Below are 26,249 nucleotides of genomic sequence, written 5' to 3'. Positions count from 1 at the left end.
TTAGCTGTCGTGGCTGCTGCTTTTATGTAGTCAACGTAGTGTATGAGAAAGCTCTGAACTTGCTGAAAGGTGGCGATACTCTCGCGCGGGTCTCGTCGTCTCGTTGCCATCGTTGCTTCTTTGCGGGTGATTCATTGATACAGTGGTGTGTGGTGATTATGAATTGTTTGACGCTGCTGGCAGCCTGCACTAGCTCTGAGGCGTCGGACTCAACGCTTTGAAGAAAATGCAACTTTTGTGCTTCCCACTACAGCTAGGTAATCTATCGTGTGCCTGTACGTGCGCGACGAAATCATGCAAAGTCTAACCCTAATCGCTCCGGAGGCCTCGGCGTTTTGCACAAGAACAGTACTGCGCTTGCCCGTAGCGAAAAAGACGCTGTTTGCGTTGGTGAGCAGTGAAGGATTCGGCTTTTGGTGCGGTTTCAATTTAGCTACTTGTGCCTGAGACGTCGATGACCATGTCCAAGCCACCGAGTGACAACCTTACCACCTACAAGTTGGTCGTGGTGGGTGACGGCGGGGTCGGCAAGTCGGCTCTGACCATCCAGTTTTTCCAGAAACTTTTTGTCACCGACTACGACCCGACTATCGAAGATTCGTACATACAGCACACCGAGATCGATGGTCAATGGTGCATTCTCGATGGTAAGTACTGCTTCGTGAGCAAACAAAGTTGTTTTGGGGAGGCAAACGGGCGACGAGTTCCTGCGTTGGGCTTACTCTGCAAGCTAACTTTTTTATTTTCCTTTCCTTTTTCCATCATGTACCCTTTTCTTTTCTGTACCTTTTCCACGCTGCTTTTTTTGTGTGCTTCAGAGTGGGGCACTAACGACGGCTGTCGCTAATTAGCAGCCGATTGCATGAAGTCGTCTTTCTTGTGTTCATATGCTTAATTCCGTGTTGCAGATGTGAAAATTGGTCACTCTTTGCGTACAGTTCTAACTACACTGAGTCAAAAAAAAAAGACTAACATCGAACTCTCTATTCAAGCAACTACTGGCTCCGATCACTATGTCGGCAGGATAGAAATTATTGTATCGGATGCTGCGATGAGACACGGCTTGTAAAAGAAGCGCAAAGGTAACTTTCCTTTAGCATGGTAGTTACAAACAACTTCTGCGTAATTTGCCCTGTGTAGACAGGAGTGCAAGGAAACTTTTTTTTTTTTTAAACCTTTTAGAACTGCCTAATGCACACATGATTTCAGTCGCTACTAGCCCGGTCAACTACACAACAGATAATGCCAAAGCATGGAAAGAGCAACTTTCAGAGCAGGCAAGAAAATGGAAGCCGTATGTTAGTCGTTCAGCGATAACTACCCAACTGCATGGTTAACAAATGCTTTTATGGAGTCGGATGGGCTGTAGCTAGCTTCCGACCACGTCAGAGTATTATTGTGTCACTTATGAAATATTTCTTTTTGTACTAGCATTGATACGGGTTAATGTAATGAGATTTGCCATTTTCTACACTAATCACTGGTGCACAAGCACTACAGCAGCACTTATTGCACCTTTACACTGAGAAAATGCATTGTTTTTCACTTAGTCATGTTGTTTGAATTTCCAGCCGCAGAGGTGTTTGCTGTAGTGATTTATAATGAAAAGAAGTTTTCCTGCCCTCAGGTGAAGTTTTTGCTGACTCGTGTCAGTGTGTGGCCCTTGAAAACACTCATTACCCCCTATACCCCATTTCAATAATTAGCTCTGTCAAAGCTGCGAAACTTCTAGAGGTGATGTTCATGCAATGCTCTCCACTTTCTCTGCAGAATCTTGATACGTGTAAGTGGCATCTATAGTATGTTGGGAGACTTCTGTGTACACAAAGGAAACAAAGCTTTACATGATTTTTTGGGGGGGATAATTTTTAGCTCAAAAGCTGCAACAGCAAAAAGAAGTTTTCAACTTTATTTGGTATGTTCTATTAAAGAGCAGAATAAAAAATAGATTGTTTAATATATATTTTAGCCTATTGTTTGGGCGTCACAGAACATAATTTGTCGCAAGTTTTAATGAGAATGACCAGTAAATACCTGGGTCATAGCAGGTGACTGCGAGAGAGTTGTTCTCCGGCTTTCTCCAGAAAAGTGTCCGCTGCAGCTTTCAATTACAATCTCACCGGCTTGTCTTATATAGTAGCTTTTACATGTAAGTGATCTACTGTGCTTCTTTCTGTTGTATCAAGAGACAAAACACTATGTAGTGACAGATGCGACAGTACTGTTCCAGCTTCCACACTCCTATTTTCATATGGTAGGTCTTGCTAGAAAACTGCTGAGGTCATGCTATTGCTATTTGTCTCCTTATGACTTATAGGCAGCGTTGTTTTATCCCTTTATCCAATGGTGGCGTTTCTGCAGACACTGCGGCGTTTGCAGAGGCGCATCTGCTTGTGACATATCTGCAAACGTTGCTAGCAAACGACAGACGGTGACGTAGGAAGGAACACCTTTAAGGTGTGTGCGCGCTCCTGGTTGGTTGGTTCAGTAGGCTTTTAGCATCCATAGTGCTGCAATGAAATGTTGAGATGGAGTATAGTTAGTGGTTGAAGTTTTTATGTTCATTGAAGTTTGCTGGCTATTGAGTCTTGGTTACAATTGTTCACAAGAGGGAATTAAAAATTGACTATATTCTAGAGCCTGCCCTTCAAGCAGTAGCAGGAACAGCAGAACTTGCTGAGCACTGTTCGAAGGTGTTCACCTTACCAGTGTCTACTTCGGACACTCTGCAGGAACCCACCCTTCTTACTGGTCCTTTAAAGTGTCAGGATTAAAACTCCTGTGTAGGAAAAAAAAAATCTATCTGTCCATCCGTCTTTCTGAAGCCTCTGCAGGTCACAAAGTGGAAGAGAGGAATAGGGAAAGTAGGAGAGGGAAGACAAGTGGCGGATGGGGGAAAGTGGAGATGGAGGTGTGGCATTCACATAGTGATTAACGGGCTGGATCATATCACCTGCTCATGCGGTCTGAAACAGTCAGGCTGCTCCATCAAGAGGGAACACTAATGCTAATGCACGCTATGCCACATCAGTCACCTTGATCATCTTATTTTTTTGTGCACGCTCCTGTTGCTTGCACATTATGGTGCATAAGGTTTATGTCACCTGTAAATTTGGGTTGACACACTTATTCCAGATGCTTCTGTGCAGTATAGGCAGCTTGTGCTTAAGTTTGTTCTGTTGATCACAACGCTGTAACTCTCAGCCTAGCAAGAAGAGCAAGAAGTTTTTTGCCACTTCTGTAGTGCTTTTTCACGCTATTTGCCTGTGCTTATAAGGCCTCAGCTTCTGTGCTCTATCGAAGCCACACATGGTGTATGTTAGCTAATTGGGCTACATCAAGAGAAGCTAGGCAAGGAATCTTACCAGCCAAACATGCGCCTCTAAGGGTACAGAATGTGGTCTTGCATTTGTTGCAGCCCAAGCAGCTGATAGCAATGGTTTGTAGGCACTCATTTGAACAGTTTCAGCACCATTTTGGCTATGCAGGCTGCCTATGCAGTGTGTACAAGAGGGGGCTGGTGTGCCTCTGCCTGGCATTCTTGGATGGGTGCAACTGAATGCTGGCAACTTCTGGCTCGTTTTTCAGTTACTTTTTGACCTGATGGTGGTTAGAAGCTTTGAAGCCTCTCAGGTCACGAGTTTTGACATGTGGTCTTGAAGAAGAGGAAGCTCTTAAATACTTCAGATTCTTCACCAAACACCTGGTGGCTCTTTTTCTGTAATTGCTTTAAGTTGTTTCATATTGGATTTGCTGTGGAAGCAGTTGGTACTTCTACTTGCTGTTCCATTCTTGAACATACGATTGCCCATTGAGCTGATATCGTGCTATGAACATATTCTGGGAACATATGGTCACCATGGTGGTACACTGTAACCGTGCACATAATTTTCTTGGCTGGACGTTAGTTCCATGCGCCAGTGGTGATGATATCCTGACCATCTTAATGTATCCGACAAAGCAATTTTTAGTCTTTGTCGAGTTTTACGTTGCTTCCTAAAGAAAAGGGGTGCATTCACGAAACTGACGGAGGACGAGGACTTCTCATCATGGGTGCCTCTGTTACTTACTGCCGTGTGTGGCATTTTATTTTGCAGTGCTAGACACAGCGGGCCAAGAGGAGTTCAGTGCCATGCGGGAGCAGTACATGCGCAAGGGGGATGGCTTCCTTCTCGTGTACTCCGTGACGGACAAGCAGAGCTTCGACAACATGGGCCACTTCCACACCCAGATTCTGCGGGTCAAGGATCGGGACTCGTACCCCATGCTGCTGGTAGCCAACAAGGTGGACCTGGTGCACCTGCGTCGCGTCTCGGAGGAGCAGGGTCGAGAACTTGCCCAACAGCTCAAAGTGCGTCGCTGGTCTGGCATGAGCTTTTGGTGCCTGGCTGCTGAAAATTGACTGCTTTGAGTTCTGCTGGGGTCTCAAGAATGAAGTGGGAAGTACCCCTCAATTAAGGCCTTCCAACCAGTGGTGTCAGCCTGTTTTCATGTTTTGTTCATTCGCATTACACCTGCAAGTGTGGCATCACAGGTGGCTGGCAGATGCAAGGCGGTTGACGACAGCGCTATGGCAGTAGGTTGATATGTCACTGGTTGGAGTGCCTCCTTCGATGGGCACTTCTTGCTGTGCTCTTGAGTTATATCCTATTATAGTTAATCCTGACCGAGAGTCGAAGACTCGCGTTTGTGGCCCTTCACAGCTGAATTGGTTTGCAAGCTAGACTTATAACCACGTGATATTGTGTTCATGGGGGCAAAGTGCAAGTGAACTTGGGTGGTGGAATTGAGTCTCACTTTTTTTAACCTTCATCACCTCTGTTATGTTTTGTGCTGTCCTTTGAGGCGAGGAAACCGTGTGTGTTGACGCTTTGATATGTACGGTCATGGCCATAATAGTACAGAGCACATTTTGGCGTTTTAGCGCTTCCCTTGCATTGCATAGAGAAAAGAGGAAGGTTTTTTTCGCATTTACACACAGGCACGCAACCTACTACTTACTTGCGTAAGGATCAAACACTGCTCAGTTTTTGCCACATAGTGGTTGAGAGGAGTTGGGTCACCAAAGCATAGTTCGTATTATTCTGGCTGCGAGTGTATTGCTGGAGCTGCAAGAATACTGTATTAGTGTGATCCCATGTGCTAATGAAGAATAACATTTCATGCTTACTTTGTAACCAGGCCTGCTACTTTTTGCTTCATTTAGTTGAAATATATTTGTTGCAAGTGGCACCAAATCACTTGTTACACATGCCATGAGGTGTGTAAAACCGGCAACTGGGTAATATGGTGGTCCTCATCTTTCACATCATCTTATTCACCACACTATAAAGATGGAACAGTGTAAATATAGCACATGTTGGCTAGTAGCAAATCAAATGAAAATTTTTTTCTGGCTGCTGCCTGAAAATGGCATAAACTACAGGAATCCTGCCATAACTGTTTCTTGGTTCTTCATGTGAGCACTGATAGTTTTATCTTGACTAAATTCCAGAGTTCGTAGGTCTTTATATCTGCCTTTTTTGAAACTGGCATTTATTTGCTTGTGGCTTGTCTGCTTCAACAAGTATTAGGGAAGGGGAAAAAGAAGTAAAGAACAAAAGCCCCAGTCATGAATCGTTCTAAATAGTGCACTGTGCAGCCAGTGGAATCATACTTGAACGGGGTTGCTGTCTGTTTAGATCTTGGTTCACAGACTGATTGTAGTTGATTTGCTCCGAAATGCACCTTTTCATATGCTTCAGTTGTGTGTTTACTGTACCTGGCCGTATGGATTTTGCAGATCAGTTACATTGAGACAAGTGCCAAAGATCCGCCTATCAACGTGGATGCTGCATTTCACGAGGTCGTGCGGATAATTAGGTGAGTACAGAGATGTACACATGCTTGTGGGATTGGCACTGAACTGTTGGTAAACATACCCCTTTTTTGACTAGGGCTACAATAAGTTCTGTTTTATGCTTCTGGTGCTCACTTTCTTGTTTGATGAATTTTTCATGGCCTGGCTAGTCAGCTTCATGCCTTTTTTTTTTTTTTTAACGGTTATGCTTGTCTCTGAATATTTATAAGGACAATGACGATGTTTATCAGTGTTTGTTCAAGAAGAGGACATGTCTACTATTTCTTTTTTTTTTTTGTCAAGCTGTTGCTTTTGTGAGCTTATGTGAGGAAGTAAAACTTCGTCCTTGTCCTTTGTACTTATGAGCCAACAACAGCACTGTCCTGATCTTGCGTGGAGCTAGGGCTTTGTGGAAGCTGTCACATTGTTTGGGTCTTCTATTTCTCCTCAGAGGCTTCACGAAGTTGCTTGTGGTAACACCCTTGAAGTTCTGATACTTGACTTCAGAGTAGTGTTCAGTGCTGTGCAGTGTTTCTTAAGGACCACGTCATGGGCATTTTATTGCGGCATTTTTGTTTACAGCATATGCACTTAGACAAGGTTTAGCCATATAGGCAGCAATGGCTTTTGGCCTTACGATGAGTGCTTGAGTTTGACTGAAGCCTGTTGTAGTAGCTGTAGTCTGAGAAACCTGCAAGCCAAGACAAGAGAGTCTATAGTGGAAGAAAATGGAGCGTCATCACGGCTCTAGCCAAATGAGCCATAGCCTAGTTTAGTCTGCCTTTTAGTGTGCTGGTACTAAGGCCCCCCTCACAGATTTCGCTGATCTTTCTCTGAAGTCTGCTTGGCCGGTGGCAGCCTGCCCAGGTATGCGTATGCATGTGCGTGCGTGTGGGGGTTACTTTGTGTAATATGCCTCTGGTTACGCCTGAGAATATGGTTACTACGCAGTTAACTGGTGTTTGGCACCTGTCACGATGGGCAGGTTGTGATGGCGTCACAAGGTCACATGACCTGGGCAGCAGGTGGGACACCTGCTTTTCCACTCACAACACTGACAACGGTGAATTTTCTGCAGAACGAGCACCGCGATTGATACGCATGCACAGAGTGACTGTAATAAACATTGTGTCATGTATCTGCTGTGGTTCGTCCATGCCATGCAAACACACACAGCATACAGAATACACTTGATACACCACTCCACATAGCAGTATCATGAATGACAAAGCTTAACCACAATAAACAATGCAAAACAATGGCCACACGGTGCTAGCACACCTGATTCGCATTTGGCTAACTACACAAATAGAGTCGTTTTTTTGTTTGTTTTTTTTTTGTTTTTTGTTAATTTGTGCCGCAGTGAAGTTTGGATGCATCATATTGCTGTCTCTCTTTAGTCTTCATTCTTTTCGTGCTCATACTTCGTCTGAAACCGCAATGAACAAGGTTCTGGCCAAATCTGCGAGTATGCCACGCAATCCTGGTGCTAGTATTGCAAGGCTTGTTGTGCATCTGTTGGAATATTTAAGCTAGATTGGCTGTAGCTGTGAGTACTGACCTCTGCAAAAAGCCAGAAGCTCTTTGTGGTTGGCTCTCTCAGCCTTCCTTCAATTTGCCGCAGTGGCTCAGTGGCTTCGGCTTTCAGCTGCTGATCCCAAGGTCACAGGTTCTATCCTGGCTGCAGTGGCCGTATTTCAATGCAGGTGAAATACAAAAAATGTCTACGTGCTGTGGGATGTCAGTGCATGTTAAAAACCTCATGTGGTATAAATAAATCCGGAGCCTTCCTCTACGGTGTCCCCATAGCCCATGTGTCATTTCAGGGTGTTAAAATCGCACAATTTACAAGTTATTTTTCTCTTCACCTTCCCGCCTGTCCCCCTCTTTGCTGATGTCTACAGAAACCAGCCACCACAGCTGGACCCAAAGCGCCGCAGAAAGTGGTGGAAGAACTCGCGCTGTGCTCTGCTGTGACAGACAGGCCTGCTGTGTGCCCATCGGTGTGCTCTTTCTAGGCCCTCCTCCCTCTCAACTGCCTTGACATGACCTCGTTGGTTTTCGATCTCGTGGGTTTTGTAAAATATGTTGTTTTTAACATTGGGGATCTCCTTTGGCAGCAACACATGACTGTTCTTAATTATTTCCAATCAGTTAAGAGATCGCCCTTCCAATGCTTCTCACATTGTGCCGTGTTGTGTGGCATGTCAGCCGGTTATTGCAGCTGTCGTTGCTCCCACCCGTGCCGCCGGCACTTGTCAGTGGTTGTCAGTGAGGCTTGTCAGTAGGCCTTGTGTTGGAGTGCTATTCCTGCTTGAGAAGCGAAGCAAATCAACCAAAGAACACAGTGTAGCACCGTGGCAGCTACGTAAACGTTTCTTCCACATTAAGTCGAGTTGGAGAAGCTCTGTATGTAAATTATGTGGCCATATCAAAAGAATCTGTCCGTGTATACTCCTGCCTTTTATGATCACTGGATCTCCTTGACTTGTCATGTACCTTTTGTTTTGTGTTATTTGTGCTTAACTTTCAAAGGTGGCACTGGGCCAGTTTACGGTGTGTTTTGTGATAGCTGGTGGAACATTGCAGAGATTTAATTTTTATTGGTGCCTAAAATAGAGTGATTGGAGAAATTAACTTTCAAATTCAGCAGCTGGGCTGCTGCCCAGTGCTTATTAAAGTGGGTGCTTAGTGCCCAGTGCTGCTTGTGCCCCCTGCTTTCATTCAGACATGAGATGTGAATCTAGGATCGCTCACAATTTAGTTGGACGGAAGTATATCTCATTGCGCCTCGGAATTTCTCTGTTGTTGTTTCTTTTCAGCATTGTGAGCTGTCTCTTTTTTAATACTGCCAATTGTGTGACCTACAGCATATCACATGCTGATGATTGCAGTGCATTACCTTAGCAATGTTTTTATGGCTCTTAAAAAGAGTCAGTTTTCAGCTCATGCTATCTGTTGTTCTTTGCAACACCAATCACGATTTTTTTTTTTTAGTTCTTTAGTTCTAGCTATAAGCTGTTTCTTTGTTGTTCCTGAAAAAAAAAAAATTGTGCCAAAATGACTGGGCTTAGTTTTTGCACTTTGCTGCCTTATTTCATGTTTTCTTTGAAAGTCCACATCTTGTATCGTTTTCATTGCAATGATGCATATGCTTGCACAAAGGGACAACCTTGCATCTCTCTGCTGAAGGAGTAGTTCTTGAGATGTGGCACTGGGAAAAATCCGTTACATTGCCTGTCAGATATGGGTGGCTACCTTGTGCATATCCAAGTGTGGCGCCATGTCATTTCTTGACTAAGCACACGTGACGGCTGCGCCTAATTTCTCCACTGGGCAGTTTCTTTCTGCTTTGCCAAATGAAGCTTCCCTATCTAGCCAAATGTTCCTTGAGGGATCTCATATGTGCGTGTTTGTGTTTGTATCTGTTTCTGTGCTAGTCCTTTGTGTGTGGTGGTGATCAGTTGTGACAGTTTTTCTGTTCCTTTTGTGTTGCAGATAGTGTATAAAGAGCTTGTGTTCTCTAGTTTTCAGCATTTCTTGTGATGAGGCATCATCTTTTTAATGTCTGTCAGCTGCTGCTGCTGCTTTCTTTGCTGCACATTTTATACCCAGTGCTACTCTTGAGAATTCTAAGTGTAGGTTTGGAAAGCATGGCGTGATTGATGCAAGCATGGTTGGTTCAGTGCTTGCTGAATTCATCTGATATTTAGTGGGAAAAATGTTTCACAGCCCCTCACAGTAACCATTAGACTGTAAGCGCATTGTTCTTTCTGTTTTCTAGGCTGTAAAATCGCATTCAAGCACCTATAGTCAGAGGGGGTGAAGAATGTGTAGCATTGCTAAGAACATTAAGAGCTTTCCCTTGGGCCCTGTCTGTTTGCTTTATCCATTGCCTGAGCATAATAAGGACTGAGCTTGCTTAGGCTCAAAAAATGCATTTTTTTTTATATATTCTTGGCTGTGATAAGTTTTCAAACCCACAATTTACAGTTATATCTGGACAAGATGCACAATTGTGTGAATATATTGAAACTCTAGAAGGTAGGTCATCCATTGCCTGCTGTCTGGTTTACTGCCGTTTTCTATTGCACGAAAATATTGATAGCAAGCACAGGGTAGGCTGCAGTGAATGTTTACAATGAATGTAATAGCACATCTGTTTTCTGGGTTGCTCTTTCTGTACATTAAGTAAGCAGGTGACACTGCTTGCTTTTACCTACTCCCTTTGAGGGACTTGCCTGTATAATTGAAACACACATGATTTTCTCCTGTGGCCCATGTAATGCATTACCTATGAGTTGTATAAGCTCTTCCTGGAACCTCTTTACGCTGTATGTGTAAAGGAACTGTACGTTTCACTTTTTCAAGTGCCACAACAGCATTGACCAACTGATCTGCTGGCTAGTGACCTGACTCTAATGAGAGACTGTGGGTATACTTTCGATGAGCTCTGAGCACAGCACACTTTTGTGGTCTTTCATTGGGCAGCTAAAATCTTACTGTGGTCCCTGCCACGGAGCTCAAAGAGTGCAATTTCTTTTGTCTCCACAGCAGTGGAGCGGCGGTGAATCTTGGTATATTCATTTTCGTTCCCTGACTATTTCTTTTCAGATTTTTGAGACTTAATATATTAATTGATCATGGTTGGTGCATTTATGGTGCATATAGCAGTGTGTATTGCTGAGTCATATTTGTTTTTAGTTTATTGCCAAATCAAGACAGAAGTTCTTTTGCACAGAATGAAAACAGCCTTTGTGGAGTGCCATTTTGGCCTTGACAGTTTTAAAGGTGCAACTTCTGCTAAGAAGTCTATGTGGCTTTGTATGCGCAGCTTTTGCTCAAGTTTGGAATTCGTTTGAACCAACACGTCTCATCTAAACCGAGCGTTACTTGAGTGGGTGTATTGTTTGCACAAATTTTAAGTGTTTGCTACATATCAGCTTATTAGCTGTTTGGTGGTATTTATTATAAGTATCTAGGTGAATTTTGATTTTCATTTTCACTGGCTGTATGACTTATGCACAGAAAAAAAGCTGTAGAGAAATGGTGCCGCTTTATTTTTTTTTCACCTTCAGAAAGAATTGTTCTGTGTACTCATGCTGTAGATTGGCCTGTTACCTGTGGTGCAGATCTGTAATTTTGAGTTCATGAGAGAAACATTGTCTTACTAATAACAAGTGGGCTCATTTTTTCAGCCATAATGGTGACACGCAGTCATGTGGCAGTCATTTATTGCAACCAAGGATGGGGAGAGAAACTTGTGGGTCTTCAGTGACTACTACACTCTAAACAGAAAGGAGTGAAATGGTAGTAATCTGTCCTCCCTTTTATAACAGAGTGTGCGCCAGAGGACAGCTCACTCCCTTTTTACTCCCATATAGGCGTATTTGCGTTAGAATGTATGCAGAACAATCCAAAGGAGGAGCTGTATTCCTGCGTTATTGTGGGCATCCAGTTTTAGAGCAGCATAAGTTGAGTGGGCCTCCTTTTATGCGACGGCAAGGCCTTAATTGTGGGGTGACCATGTATACTCCATTAGGTGTGGCGTTGAATCAACTGTGATTACCAACCTTCTCGAACACAGCGAGCAACTAATGGCAGCCAGCAGGTATAGCATGACCACGCATGCCAACCTCATAGTGAGCAACATTGCTGTCCATCTGTGTGGCGCAATGGAATGGTACCTGCTTCCGGCTGCTGTGTTCTTGAGTTCAATTCACAGGTTGAGTTGCATGCGGCTGTTTACTTCCCCGGATATGACACGGGATTTTATGCGTAAATGAAAAATTGAATTTTTTTTTTTGCGTACGTTCACACTTTACAGGGTGTGTGCTGTCCTTCAGTTAAGGTGCCGGATCCTGGGTTGGTGCTGTGAGTGCCGGGGCCACTTGAGATGTGGTCTTGACGCATACGGTGACTGTCACTGATGCGAGGGCCTCCAGTATATGGCTCTGAGGGCCTCGTGGCCTTCGTAAGATCAACTAACCCAGCACCAAGTTCTACGTTCTCGATCTTTGCAAGAGGGCTCTAGATTTTCCAGGCGGCAAAAAATATTTAGTCGCCACGTGCGTCCAAGGTGTTCATGCTGATGTGTTCATGCAGTGTGTCCAAGGCAAAGTAAGACTCCATGACCCGTTAGTGTAATCTATGCACAACCCCGCACTCTGAAGACCTCTAGTGGCAACAGTAAACCTCGGCATCTTAGCCTCTGCTAGTGCCAATCAACAGGCACTCATTGTCTCTCGGTAGAAAACATGGCAGCCCACATGCATAAAATGGGTTCAGGCCGTGGAAAGCGGGCGGCAAACGGTCTCTTCCTTCGAGCAGCAAAACTACCCCTACAAAGCACCGGGCGGCTTGTCACTGCACATGTGAGGGGGCCAGGCTACGCTAAGGGAGGGAACGGAACAGACACCACTGTACAATCAATTTTTAGGAGGTAGTAAACAATTTTAGCATGGCTGGACAACTGTACGGCAAATACAGTAACGTGTTGCCGTTGCTGCCGTTGCCAGGCTTGTTTAGCCATATTTACCGTATGGTACGGCTAAAACTCTCTGTAGACGGATACAACTGAAGTCTGCAGTGAAGCTCCACCCACATTCAGCCTCCGCACACAGAATTCCTACAAGACAAAAAAGTAGTCTGCTGCTTAAACATTTCTTGTTACGTAAACAAGAAGTTTATCACAAGAAAAAAATTATGAGCTCTAGAATTTCGATACGTGGATTGTTTGACATAGTCAAACATTAAAAAGCTTATTTCGTTTACAGTTGCAATGGGCAAGCGGAGTAATACAGGACGCCGCGGCCCATTGTTAGCAGCTGCTGTTTTTTTTTTTAAGTTGTATCCTACTATAATGATATACTGTCAGCAGAAAAAAAACGAACGCCGAACGCACATCATTCACTACAAACTTCACTGTGAGTAGTTGTGTAAGTGGACATGGGTGTAGGTGCGTATGTGAGTGTGAGGACGTAATGGTGTGAGTGAGCCACATCGCATCATGTCGAGGAAGGCCCGAACAGCTCCTTGGGCATTAGACACTGAGGGCAAACAATGTGGCCTGTATCGGTAGAATTCGGCATTCTAACGACTAAGACGCTGCTGTAACCGTAAACGAAACTTTTACAAGCTAGAAAAGGCCCCAACTCCTCACTCCACTAATGCGCGAGCGGCCACTACCACCTGCTCCCTCTTCCACAGATATCGGTCTCGAAGTTCCAACCGCGATACATGGGTCGATAGAAGCCATGGCCTCAACCTTCCGCGCCGAAATAAGTGCCTCCGTGAGGAAATCGGGAAGGTGAGGCAAGACATGTTTGAGTGGCTGCCCCAAAATATGGAGCGACGAAGGAAACAACAAATGTAACAGCAGACGGAACTATTACGTCAGCTGCTCAGGGCACATCAAAGGAAACCCCCACACCTTCCACGCCGGCACTGCAGCTGTCCAAGTACTCTCTATAGACTCGCACGGCGAACGCGACAACCAGGAAGTCCGACTCCTCCCACCATATTCACGACACCACTTATCAATCGACGCCAGTAGACCACGACGACAACCCCACCACAGTCATCACTCGCTACATCTGCCACCCCAACATCAACGACATGAACAGCACCTCTGAACAGAAAACGCGATTGAACATTCCCCCATTTAGCTATGACAGTGGAACTCGAGGCTACCGACGCAAGAATGGACACCTCACACACTACCGTGACACGTGAACCAACCTTCTCCTCCAGGCATCATAGCAATCAAGGAAGTCCAGTCGCGAACCCAACCTTGCGGGCTTCACAGCATACATCAATAAAACCGTCGAGGGGGCCCGATGGAACGGAAATGCTGGCACCCAAAGTAGCGACGAAATAATTCGCCACCACAGAGCGCACAGTCGAGCACCCTCTTCGCGCACGTCCTGCTCGAGTAGCACACGCCAAACGCAACCAAGCATCCGTTCGTGCGCAACCTGTGCAGCCCGCCCAATGGAGAGAAGGGGGCACCTTTCACGACATAATAGAAGCGGCCACCAAGAGAAGCCAAGTAATAATGGCGGGAGACTCGGCGTGAACTCGCATATGGTAGCTGCTCCGCGTCTTAATGGACCCCAAACAAGCCAACTTCGAGAAGAGTAAGGAAAACGACGAAGCTGTACTCGTCGAATTCGAACAGCGCTACATCAGTTCGGGCTCGCGCCTCCAGTATAAGGACTACCCCTGCGCCAATCGACGCCGACATAACAGAAGCCGAAGTCCGCGCATCTCTACAGGAAGAACACGGCGTCAGGGTCTGACGGAATCAGGCGACCGAACGATTGCTCAATCGGCATCGTACTGCAATAAAGCCTGACAGACAGCAGCCTTCCCTTAAGAGCAGAAGCACGCATGAAATATTAGTGGTTTTTGAGGAAAGGATATGGCGCAGTAACTGCCTCACTTCTCGGAGGACACCTCAGCCACGCCGTGAGGGAAGGGAGGAAGGTTTGGTCTGGTTTAAGGGGGTTTAACTCCCACAGCAACTCGGGCTATGAGGGACGCTGTAGTGAAGGGCTCCGGAAATTTCGACCACCTGGGGTTCTTTAACGTGCACTGACATCGCACAGCACACGGACTTCTAGAATTTCGCCTTCATCGAAATTCGGCTGCCGCGGCCGGGATCGAACCCGCCTATTTCGGGTCAGCAGCCGAGCGCCGTAACCACTGAGCCACCGCGGCGGGCGGAAGGGAGGAAGGTGGGTGTGAAAGAAGAAAGAGAAAGGTGCCGTATTGGAGGGCTCCGAAAGAAGTTGTAGGTTTTCAACGTAGTTAAACCGAGTAGAAGTGCGAAAACGCGTGTTCATTCTTCGCCTCTTCTTTCTGGCATGTGCATGGACGCAGCAGGACCACAGAACGGAGTCATGACTATTGTAGTCTCAACGCCTTCAGGGTCGATGGTGAACTGCGCCTCGGTGAAAACATCTAACCCCACTCACGCAGAGGAGGCAGCTATTGCATTAGCTCTAGCATCTAACCCCAACGCCGTTGTGCTCACTGATTCCCAGAACGCCTGTCGCAACTTCAATTACGGATTAGTTCATAAGTCAGGGTTGTCATTGCTGACTAAGCATCCACCCAACCAAGCCTCAATCATCTGGTTTCCCGGTCACCTGGAACTACCAGGAGGAAACGAAGCCGCTCACAGGCATGCCCGAGCTCTTCTATACCGGGCGTCTCCCCCTGATGACCATGAAGGGTGCCGTGACCTGATAGGTTTAGCAGTGTATGCTGACAATCTCGCGCCATACAGAACAGCCAGAAAGGAGTACCCAACACCACACAAATCCCTCAATAAGTTAGAAGAGAACACCGCCGCCGCGGTGGCTCAGTGGCTATGGTGCTCGGCTGCTGGCCCGAAAGACGCGGGTTCGATCCCGGCCGCGGCGGCTGAATTTCTTTGGAGGAGAAATTCGAGGCCCGTGTACTGTGCGATGTCAGTGCACGTTAAAGAACCCCAGGTGGTCGAAATTTCCGGAGCCCTCCACTACGGCGTCTCTCATAGCCTTAGTCGCTTTGGGACGTTAAACCCCATAAACAAACAAACAAACAAACAAACAGAAGAGAACACCCTTAGGAGACTACAAACCAACACATACCCAACACCAGCTAAATTACACCTGTGGTACCCTACACTATACTCTCCGCAGTGCCCACACTGTGGAGAGGTAGCTAACCTCTTCCATATGGTGTGGGCATGCCAATTTAATCCCTTACTTGACCCCATTCCCAACCCCTCGGAGGAGCAGTGGGAGGCTATTCTGCTCAGTGATGATCCTAACCGTCAGCACTGGCTGGTGGGGAGGGCCACCGCAGCAGCAGCAGCCAATGGACTACCGGACTAGGCGGCCCACCCACATGTTCTGAAAATACTGAATAAATAAAGATGTTTTCAATCAATCAATCGCTCTTCGTCGTCACTCTCTCCACTCGGCTCCATTTGGAGCGAGGCCCTCCTCCCATTGACTGATGGCGCGACACTCCGAGCTTTCCCTAGCTTCCTCCCATTGGCTGCAGCTTGCACAACGTTCGTGGTTCGTAAGTCTGGATTAGTGCTTTCGCATTAATAATTTCGACTACCTGGGGATTTAACGTGCACTGACATCGCACAGCACACCGGTGCCTTTTGCGTTTCGCCTCTATCTAAACGCGGCTGCCGCGGACGGGTTCGAACCCGAGTTCTACGGCTCATTAGTCGAGCGCCTAACCACTGAGACGCCGCAGCGGGTACGCGGAAATTACGCTCATTCTTAAACCTGGCAAATCCTTTCATTCGGCACTCTCCAACCAATCTCGCTCACTTCTTGTGGCGTGGAACTACACGAACACACCGTACTCGCTCATCTCCACCTATATCTAGAAGCATACTCGAAGCAGTCATTCTCTGTCTTACGTCATGGGTGATGTCAACTCGCCTTTTTTTAATGTTAAAAGCCATGCTCCACGTAGTGAGGGTCAAAGCTTGTCCCGAATCCCTGGAAATGAAGACGTCGTGCTGCAACTGAAGGAAGATGGTTTATGGGGGGTTGAACGTCCCAAAGCGATTCAGCCTATGAGAGACGCCGTAGTGAAGGGCTCCGGAAATTTCGACCACCTGGGGTTCTTTAACGTGCACTGACATCGCTCAGTACATGGGCCTCGAATTTCGCCTCCATCGAAATTCGACCGCCGGGGCCGGGATCGAACCCGCGTCTTTCGGGTCAGCAGCCGAGCACTATAACCACTGAGCCACTGCGGCGGCTGCAACTGAAGGAACAGGTAATGGAACATCCCAGCAAGATCCATACGAAGGCGGTCCTCGCCTTCGACTTATAAGGTGCTTTCGATAACGTAGCGCACGACCTTACCCTAGACAACCTGGCTTCGTCCCACTGTGGGACCCTCACATACAACTGCATCATTCCTGGTGGACCGTATGGCCTCCTAAAGACTAGGCGAACGCTAGGGACACGATCGCCGTCATGGGCGAAGCACAGCAGGAAATTACGCGGAAATTACGCTCATTCTTAAACCTGGCAAATCCTTTCATTCGGCTGCGAAACACGCAGCGGACGGGCGCTGTGGCAAGCCTGGGGTACCCAGCACCCGTTGCCAATAGACCCGGAGCCTCTGAACCCCTCGTTGAGAGCGAAGATCCAAGCGGCCCCGATCCCCAAAAACGTACACCGTAACCGCAATTTGGGACTACGGCGGGCCCAAGTTGAGGCGCTTCGGCGCCCTTTCGGGCGAGCCTGGCTCTCGGCTGCTGACCCAAAAGACGCGGGTTCGATCCCCGCCGCGGCGGTCGAATTTCGGTGCAGGCGAAATTCTAGAGGCCCGTGTACTGCGCGATGCCAGTGCACGCTAAAGAATCCCAGGTGGTCTAAATTTCCGGAGCCCTTCACTACGGCGTCCCTCAGAGCCGAGTCGCTTTGGGACACCAAAACGACTTTAGAGCGCAACTTTAGGCGCCCGTTCCTGTGTTCCGCGTCGTAGTCGACGGCGTGATATGCCACCTGACAGGTGGCGTGTTGGCAGGTGGCAGCAGAGCGAAACGCCACCTGCCACGGCGAGAGCGAAGGAATGGACAACCGGAAAGGTGGCTAGCAGCTAACACGACCTGCCATCGGTGGCAGGTGCCATCGATGGCAGGTGGCGTGAAAATGCGCTCAAATTTCTAAATAGACTATCGTGTCCATTTTCTTCCCACAAACAGCAACTCTAACTTCTATAAACACAAAATTGAGTATTTTAGCATGTGATGGACTGGAGGGTTATGTCACCGTAATTTTTTCTCATTTATGGTCTTATTCCCTCACTCAACTGCATACTGGCTTGCAGCTTTACTGGCTGTCTTATAATAAACAGTTCACTTATGCGCTTGTGCTAAACCGGAATAAGTTCACGGGCAGTTTTAGACCCTCGGTGTTCACTGAACTATTAAGGCAGCCCCCCCCCCCCCCTCCCTCTCACCCTCCCTCCCTTCGGGAGTCGAGGAACCGCTCCGGCCGTATTCGAAAATGAGCTGCAACGCGTTGAGAAGTCCTGTAACGAAACATTTATTGTGCTCGCTTGAGTGAATCATAAATGGTGATGACTGTGGAACAACGACATGAATTTTAAAGAATGCAAGCGATGAGGTGCGCAAACATGAAAACAAGGGTGAAGATATGAATTAATGGCAAAAAAGGAGCTATAGCTTCCGATGGGATGTGGAAATAGGAAAACAAGGATGATGAGGATAGGTAGAAAAAAAAATGAAGGGCTACAATTCCTCCTTGGCTTTCTTGGAATCATCTTTGGCCTTTTTGTCGTCCTTGACCTTTTTGTCGTCTTTGGCCTTTTTATCCTCCTTTGCCTTTTTATCGTCCTTGGCCTTTTTATCCTCCTTGGCCTTGTCATCCTTGGGCGGCTTGGGCCGCTTGAAGGCAGGGAAGACGCTGAAGTCCGAGCGGTCGGGGATGTCGTATGAGAAGTTCTCCTTGACGAATTTGATCAGCCCGAAGGCCTTGCGGATGCCCTGGAACAACTTGGGGTGCATCTTGTCCTTAGCTGACACGAAGTAGATAGTCGGGAAGTCGTCGACCTGCAGGGAAGAATCATGCACGATTAAAAGGCTCGTGGTACGTAATCGCATTCCCAGCAAGAAAACTCGTTTTTAATTCGGTGTAATTCACCACGCTGAGTACTACTACGATCACCTTCATGCCTATACGTTACCTTGAAAATGCCCGGGAAGTCGTTCTGCGTGGCATCTATGATGGCCGACTGGAAGCGATCGGGCGCCTGGTAGTCGATGCGGTTGTAGCAGAGCTCAAGCTCTTCGACAAGCTCGTCGCACATGTGGCAGTCGGGACCGCGGAACATGATGAGCGTGTCCTTGTCGGTTGCCATCACCAGCTCTTCGAACGTGCTGCCCACTACAGTGATGACGTCACGTGTCTGCTCGCGTGGCGCCGTCTGGGACCGCACGTATTGCTTCAATGTGCCTGCACCACGGGCAGCATATAAAGGCACCCATGAAGCTCGAAATCTCTCATAAGGAAATCTATAGGTAGTATACGCTTTTTAATGATTGCTTAATTGCTACACAATTTAATGCAAAGGCGCCGTGCACTCCGGTTCATTCGCGCCTGGGAGGAACACTTACCTTGGAGCACTGACTCGACGAAGTTTCGCAGGTTAGCGCTCTTGAAGTCGTCCATCGGAGTCATGCGGTAGCGCTCGCGCTCCGACATCCACATACCGGCGTTGACCTCCGCTCCGCTGTCCTCGAGGCCGAGGCTCTTCAGGTCGTCCTCGAAGTCTGTCTCGTGCGACACGGCAAACAGCACCCGGCCCTTGTACTGCTGCGCGACCTTCAGGACCTTGTGCCGGATACGCTGCGTCTCTGCGGGCGCAAGCGACCAGTCATTGTATATGAGTTTCGATCGGTGCTTGTATTGCTGCGGCCGATCAACCCCCGCCACGACATCGCAGCTATACAATGAAAGGCAACCGTGGACTCCCGCTTTCCCCGCCGTTTGTCTCCAAAACCCAGCTGCGCCCAGCCTTCTCCCTTAATTCTTCATCGCTGCGTTCTCATATGTGACGTCAAATTAACGCGATAGTGTTAAAGCTCCCGTTCTACAGAAAGTCGGGCGTAGGCAGCGTTGTGAGCGAAAAAGCAGGTGGACCACCTGCCACCTATAGGTCACGTGACCTTGATACTATTACTCAACCTGCCCATGCGTGGCAGGTGGTAGTTTAATTAATGCTCGCGAGAGGTTGCTCCACCGCGGTAGCTGTGTTTTAAACAGGAGCCCACCTGCCGCTGCTTGAGGAATGATATGAGGACTCCCTGCAATCTATAAATGTAAAATAGAGAATGACCTATTCCGCATATATGCGCATGTGGGCAAAACCTACAGGCGACAGAGGAATACATGCGCAGGAGCTATCTCTATGCAGTCGCATTAAGGGTAGGTAAAAACAGTATCCGGGTCTGCGAAGTGATACGCGAAGAGGACCCCATCAGGCCGCGGAAGGTACCCATTAACGCTATCGCATCATACCCTTAAGGCGGAGCTTAAGTGTAAGTTTTTTTTTTCGGTGCAGTTTTGGCACGAATATGCTATCGGTATGAGCCTTAGACAGGCTGTCGCCTGAAATACAATTCGCGAATTGTCTTAAGTATGTCCTGTGTCGCATCGACGCCATATTTTTGAGTTCGTGTAAATTAGCAGCTCAAGCAGGACAAGCACCGTGAGCAGGTGTTAAGTTCCAACCGTATGCGTGTGCAAGCAGTGCCACGTTAGCACCGCCCTGTCATTAGAGTTTTAGGAGTACCGTAAACACGGCAAATATGGCAACTTCTACAGTACGGCAAACATGGGCAAGCCTGGCAACGGTATAGCAACGGCAACGCGTTACCTTATTAGCCGTACGGTTGTCCGGCTACGCTAGAACTAGAGAGATTTTGCTTGCCGGAGACGTACTAGAGGAGACGTATATGGTACGTACGCCTGTTGCGCACGCACAGTAGTTTTACTCGGCCACGCATTTGCACTGCGCATGAGCAGCTCCCCTTACTTAAAATCGCTAGACGTTGTTAAGAAAGGCGTCAACGAGGCATACGTGCTTTCACAAGGGCAACGTATATTCAGTCATTAACTGAAAGTGCCGGTCCCGTCTCCTCTGTGCTGTGTTCCGCGCTATCTGCTCTAATTCTCAACGGGTCTCATTACTGACCCGCAGTGGTGCCAGTATAGTACCGTCACGTGCGAGCGACTGCACCGGTGGCGTACCTTCCTTGTTGTCAAAGCTGAAGTCGACGTCGTAGAAGACGACGACGAGCGGGTACTTGTTGTGGTACTTCCAGAGGTTTGCCACATCCCGGAAGCCGACCAGGGGAAACATGTGGTCCTCCATGAACCGCTCCATGTGCACCTGGGTCGCGTCGGGCTGCGACACGCAATGACAATGTCTCAATTACGTCAAGCGCCCAAAGGTATGTGCAAAGCATTTTCGAACAGTCAGACCACGTAACTTTTTCTATTTTTATACTCTGCGACGTTGCTAGACAGTTTACACCGAAAGAAACAAAAGCAGACCTCGTCGGCCGCATTCATGCTTGTACTCAAACGGTTGTAGTTAAATTCACGCAGGGGTCCTTTTACACTGCATACGACACGTAACATATAGCGGTTACCTCTCCGCCTATGTTGTATGCTGCTGAGCATGACGGATACGTGCTCGCTATTCTACTTCTTGGCGTAAAAGAAATGGCTGAAAATCATAATGCACGTTGTGGTTTACTATTCGGCCCCAAACGGGGCGCTGCAAGCTGCGCATATTGTCATCTTTTCCAGACAGGATTCCTTCTGCTGCTTACTTTTATTTTATGTCCTGTTTCATTAGAGTAAGCACAGCCTTCGTCAAAAGTAAGAAGCCCAAGGGTTTGGCTTCTAATCTTTGTAATAGGGCTTGTGTAGCATCCATGAAAGTTATATCTTCGAAACACTGGTGACGAGGGTTACGATGAGCTGCAAGATTTCGAACGGTGGCAATGCTTAACGAACCACTCAACACTGCGCGGAAGGAAGCCGCTTGGGCTCTAAACTTTTGACAAAGGCTGTACACTCTCCGTGCCTCTGACGTTAGGCTCCACCATGGAAGAGGCTTGTAAAGTTCAGGCATGCAAGCATGGTCCAGGCTTTTCATAAGACAGTATTGTGCAGCCCATCGCAGCGATGTGCCAAGATATTAAATATTGAGAATTGTGGAGTTGAACTTCGAGAAGTGACGCATGGGCCAGAAAGAAAAGGAAATGGCTGGGCTGGCAGAAGTTGTACCATAGTAGCTTTATCTCGCGATAAGTTCCAGATCGCAAACGCTACGTCACAAAATATATAAAAATGAGCACTACAGTATAAGTAAGAAACAGAATTTTTCATGGAATCTAGCTGTGCCATACAGCCGGCCTCCGTCGAAAGTCATGCAGTCAATTATATATTCCCCCCCCCCCCCCCCCCCGGCAGTCGAAAATCGTTCGTGAGCAAGTAAAAGCAAGCGCGGTGTACGCACCCTGCTGAACGTGAAGTAGGGCTCCTCGTACTGGGAACGCACAATCTCGGGGTGGATGAGCACGAGCGAGTTCTCGGTCACCTTGTATTTCTTGGCCAGCTCCATCGAGTAGGTGTGGTAGAAGGTGTGCCGGCCACGCAGGTTGTTCGCTGCGTGTTGCGTGTATCCACATTATCACAATTGCAGCTATAGCGGACATCCTTACGGCGGACCATGTCGCGTAACGCTAACATTGCGATAAATTTGTTGTCTGGGTGCGTACTTGTGCCGGTCCTCGAGTCGCACTTGAATTAATGTAATGACCCTGAAATGGTCCATCCGCTACAAGAGAGGTTCCGCTTCCCTCATTGATAACCAATGCTTCATTGCAACGAAACGGTACAAGCAGGCCACTCGAAGACCCTCTGAAATGCTCCCGCACACATGGCAACATGAAAAGGCGAAGGCTATGGACCTTGGTGTGTTCTGTGCGAACTGGTAAAGAGGTATGTGCAGAAGTGTTAGTGTTCAGTTGATGCATGCTTCTATACTTGTGGATTAGTGGTTCACCGCTGCAGGTTATGAGGCATGCGCATACCAAAAGCCACGCGCTCCTTTCTGTCGCTGCATATGCACAGACGCAAAGCTATCTTCTGTGTTTTCTTGGAGCTCTGGCGCCGCTCTTTGAAATTGAATACGGTATGCCACGAGCTTCCAGTTAAGCATGGCAGTTTTCGGGGCGCCTTACACTCTTGGCCTGCAAGCACCTCTATCAAGGAAAGTTTTCTGACACCTCCCGTTGACTGACTACTGACTATAAACATTACGAAGCGTTGCTGCGACGCCGCGCTAAAGCCATGCGCCGTTACGCGGTGCGGGAGAGACGTGCCTGCAGCCTCGAACTCCTTGTAGAAGGGGCCCCTGGACTTGCTGAAGACGGCGAGCACGGTGATGGTGATGGGGTGGATGGACTTCTTGAACTGCTTGAGCGAGCTCACTTCCTTGCTGGGGTACTGGGACAGGTTGAGCATGTGGTTCACGATGCCCGACTCCTCGCGGGGCCCGTTGTACTCGAAGCGGCGGCCGCGCCGGTACAGCAGCAGCGTCGGGTAGCTGCGCACCTCGTTGACCTCGGCCAGGCTCTTCTCCTTGGTGGCGTCCACTTTGCCCAGCGGGATGTTGTACTCCTTCAGGCGCCGCGCCGCCCGCTCGAACTCGGGGGACATGCGACGGCAGTGGCCGCACCTGCGTTCGTCGCGCGAGCGCAGATTTAACAAAGAGGGATGGCCATATTTCCGCGCACAGTAGTAGAGGTAGAACTTGGGGTCTAACGCCGCATTGGCAACGCTCACACACACGGTGGTTATTACATCAATAAGAATAAATGCTGAAGGCTAAACTTCTCAGGATTAAAAGAGGTGCGATAAGACGAAACGAGAAGGCAAAATAACCCGCCGCGGTGTCTCAGTGGTTACGGCGCTCGACTGCTAACCCGAAAGACGCGGGTTCGATCCCGGCCACGGCGGTCGAATTTCGATGGAGACGAAATTCCAGAGGCCCGTGTACTGTGCGATGTCAGTGCACTTTAAATAACCTCAGGTCTTCGAAATTTCCGGAGCCTTTCACTACGGCGTCCCTCATAGCCTGAGTCGTTTTGGGACGTTAAACCCCTATAAACCATAAACCACATGGCTGCCCATGTGTACCGTGCATACGCAGTGGGACGTTTTAGCTTGCCGTTTCCAGCATACAGCACCCGTATATGCAAAGTCTGCACGCAACTGACTGCGCATGCGCAGTCAGTACTCTGGTGGTAACAATTATCTCGAACGATGCACTGCGCATGCGTACGGAACAAGTGCACGAAGCAGCGATGGTATAGCGGTACACGATAACTCTAGGCTGAGCTATAACGAAATGTTCTTGCCATGGGGCGTAGAAGTAGACCAGCATGATCTTGGCGTTGGTGACCATCAGCGTGAAGTTCACGGCGGTCAGCTCGAGCGATGCTTCCGCTGGCGGCTCAAACATCGGGTCCGTCTTCTCCGCCATCGCATCGATGATCCCTGGCAAGTAAGTGAAGCGAATACGGGTTATGAGCAAAAAAAAAAAAAAATGTTCCGCGAAGACCACAGGTTAGCTGAGAGCGGCCGGCGTGCCCGAAAAGACGAAGTCTCTCGTTGGCATCAGATGCTTTTGGACATTTGATTACACGACTTACTTTTTGACAAATGTTCCGTGCAGTCTCAAAATTACAACTTTTCTCCTTTCTTGATTTTTCGATTCGATTTTTGAGTTCGATTTTTGACGTCAGCAATTCATACCTTCATCTAAAACAGTTTTTTTTTTCTGATACAGCTTTTGCAATAACAGTTTATTCTTTCACTCTGTCTGATAGAGCTAACGGGCGTGCTTGCCGTATGTGAGCAACGAACATCCAGGGGTGTGGTGCTCCTTCGTCAGTCATTTCAATTTTTTTTTTTATACTGCTTGGCCGCGCGATAAATGATAGCCGTCGGAATCTTTATCCAGTCATAGCGACTTTTCTGTAAGATAACCTACCGTAACAGTTGCGCATCACAATAGAGTCATCTTTCACACACAAAACAGAATAAAGGAAAACCACTCAGTAACGCTCAAGCGGTTTCCATCTTAAGATTCTTAACCATTCATTTCTATTTTTTTTCGTCGAAAAGGGTTCAGCATCGCTTTCCTGGGTAAAATTTCTTGCCCTATACTTGAATCCTCTCCTGATCGTGTCTCCGTGGGTCTTTATCGAAGAATTACGTATACCTGTTAACCAATGAATGTACAGTGTTTCGTGCGAGCTCATCTATTGTATATGGCTCACAGCGAGAACAGAATCTTCGCAATCTTAAACCTTCGCAAGAACGCGCAAACACATATATAATTATGATCGCACACTGGATCTGCGGTCCCCTCAGACTACAACAGCGAAGTAAAAATAGGTCACTCGGCCACTCGACAAAGCAGGGCTGCACGCGATAGCGTGCTGCACGTCGTTTATATCCCTATCCTGGCTTGCCTGCACATCATTAAGTGCACCCTGCGCACCACAGCGCGAGGAAAAATGATTTGGAAAGGAAATAATCGTGGCTTTCGTGCGTTGTACGCCTAGTTTTAAGACTTGCGCAGTCTTGGGAGCTTGTGGAGTATAGGAAGGGGTGTTTTGTAGTACTTACACACAAAATTAAAAAAAAAAAGTTTCCTGGGACGTATTCTATTGAATTGCGTTCGAAACAGACACGTGCGGCAGAGAGTGAGTGGGCGGTTCCTGCTAACATACGTGCCTGAATTCATTGTGTCGCAATGCCTCATTGCCTATACGCACTGCAAAAGCAGGTTCTACGTAGCTGTGTAACGCCGAGGATATCGCAAGCTGAAACGCGTACAACATGGCTACAGTCACCATGCAGACGGACACAGGGGCGGAGTTATGAGTCACCCCTGCAGGGGGCGGTAGGGTGAAAAAACAAGGGGGGGAGTAGACTTTTTCGTCGAAGAATGGAGTACATCGTAATTCTCCGATGTAAAAACTCGTTTGAAGAGGAGGGCATCACCCTCACCTTTCCTCGCCTTAAAAAAGGTTTTTAATAATGAAGTCACAATTGCGAAATCTTCAAAAAATATGCATGTTTGCGAGCTCGTTCCAAATATGTAATTTAATTTTATGTGAAACAATTCCTTGTGCTCTTAAGCAATATTTTAGGTGACTTTCAGCCAAGCGCGTTCAAGAAAATTGAGAGAGAGAGAGAACAACTTTTATTTAGAAAGCCTGCAGAATCGGTTAGGCTCCCTCCAAGCAGGGAGGACAAGCTTTTACCACGACGCGGCCACTACGTCAATCTCGTGCGTTGTGCTCCTTGAGGTCTTGTTACGTCCCTCGCTACTTCCGCGGGTTCGAGAGGGCCGCCGCCCCCTTCCTGGGGGTGCCGCCCCCCTCTCCTCGGTTTCGCTCGGGCGCTGCCTCTCGAGAGCTGCCGAGACCTGCTGGACGGCCTTGAGTTGTGTCTTTTGATCACAGCTCCTCGTTGCAGCCTCTAGCTGCGGCGGGATCGTCGTCTTCTCGCTGGCTTCGCGCGGATTTACGCTACAGTCCCAAAGGATGTGAGCCGCGGTGGCTCTCTCCTTCGCGCACAGTCTGCATATGTCGCTCGCGTACACACTCGGACACACGTGCTTAGCTAGCACCGGGGTGAGCAGGGACCCCGTCTGTAACTGTCTATATAACACTGCCTCCTTCCGGGTAAGCCCCGGGTGAGGTGGCGGCATAGTCTGTCTGTTCAGTCTGTACCATTTCACTATTTCGTTGAAGGTGGTCATCTTG

General features: G+C 47.9%; 2 protein-coding genes across 3 annotated transcripts in view; one reads left to right on the top strand and one right to left on the bottom strand.

Annotated features, from left to right (window-relative positions):
- Positions 1 to 8: 8 nt before the first annotated feature.
- On the top strand, positions 9 to 11,045 carry LOC149342220 (ras-related protein M-Ras-like). The gene is made up of 4 exons (XM_089544531.1): positions 9 to 647; positions 4,098 to 4,351; positions 5,783 to 5,862; positions 7,744 to 11,045. The coding sequence occupies exons 1-4, from the start codon at positions 455 to 457 to the stop codon at positions 7,814 to 7,816; spliced, it is 600 nt and encodes a 199-aa protein (XP_089400657.1). The 5' UTR covers positions 9 to 454; the 3' UTR covers positions 7,817 to 11,045.
- Positions 11,046 to 17,900: 6,855 nt separating this feature from the next.
- Positions 17,901 to 26,249, bottom strand: part of LOC149342219 (protein disulfide-isomerase A4-like) — a 30,436-nt gene continuing 22,087 nt past the window's right edge. For both annotated transcript variants that reach the window (XM_089544520.1, XM_089544522.1), the window contains exons 5-11: positions 23,829 to 23,967; positions 22,791 to 23,146; positions 21,923 to 22,071; positions 20,644 to 20,800; positions 19,008 to 19,247; positions 18,578 to 18,846; positions 17,901 to 18,443 (exon numbers count right to left, since the gene is read on the bottom strand). In XM_089544520.1, the coding sequence (XP_089400646.1) occupies positions 18,123 to 18,443; positions 18,578 to 18,846; positions 19,008 to 19,247; positions 20,644 to 20,800; positions 21,923 to 22,071; positions 22,791 to 23,146; positions 23,829 to 23,967 (1,631 nt within the window). In that variant the 3' untranslated portion in view covers positions 17,901 to 18,122. The remainder of the gene's footprint in view (positions 18,444 to 18,577; positions 18,847 to 19,007; positions 19,248 to 20,643; positions 20,801 to 21,922; positions 22,072 to 22,790; positions 23,147 to 23,828; positions 23,968 to 26,249) is intronic.

The sequence above is a fragment of the Amblyomma mixtum genome, chromosome 5 (genome assembly GCF_055824585.1).
Source record: "Amblyomma mixtum isolate Tamu chromosome 5, ASM5582458v1, whole genome shotgun sequence".
Classification (NCBI taxonomy): domain Eukaryota; kingdom Metazoa; phylum Arthropoda; class Arachnida; order Ixodida; family Ixodidae; genus Amblyomma; species Amblyomma mixtum.
The sequence above is the reverse complement of the archived record's forward strand: the minus strand, read 5'-3'. Positions and strand labels throughout refer to the sequence as shown.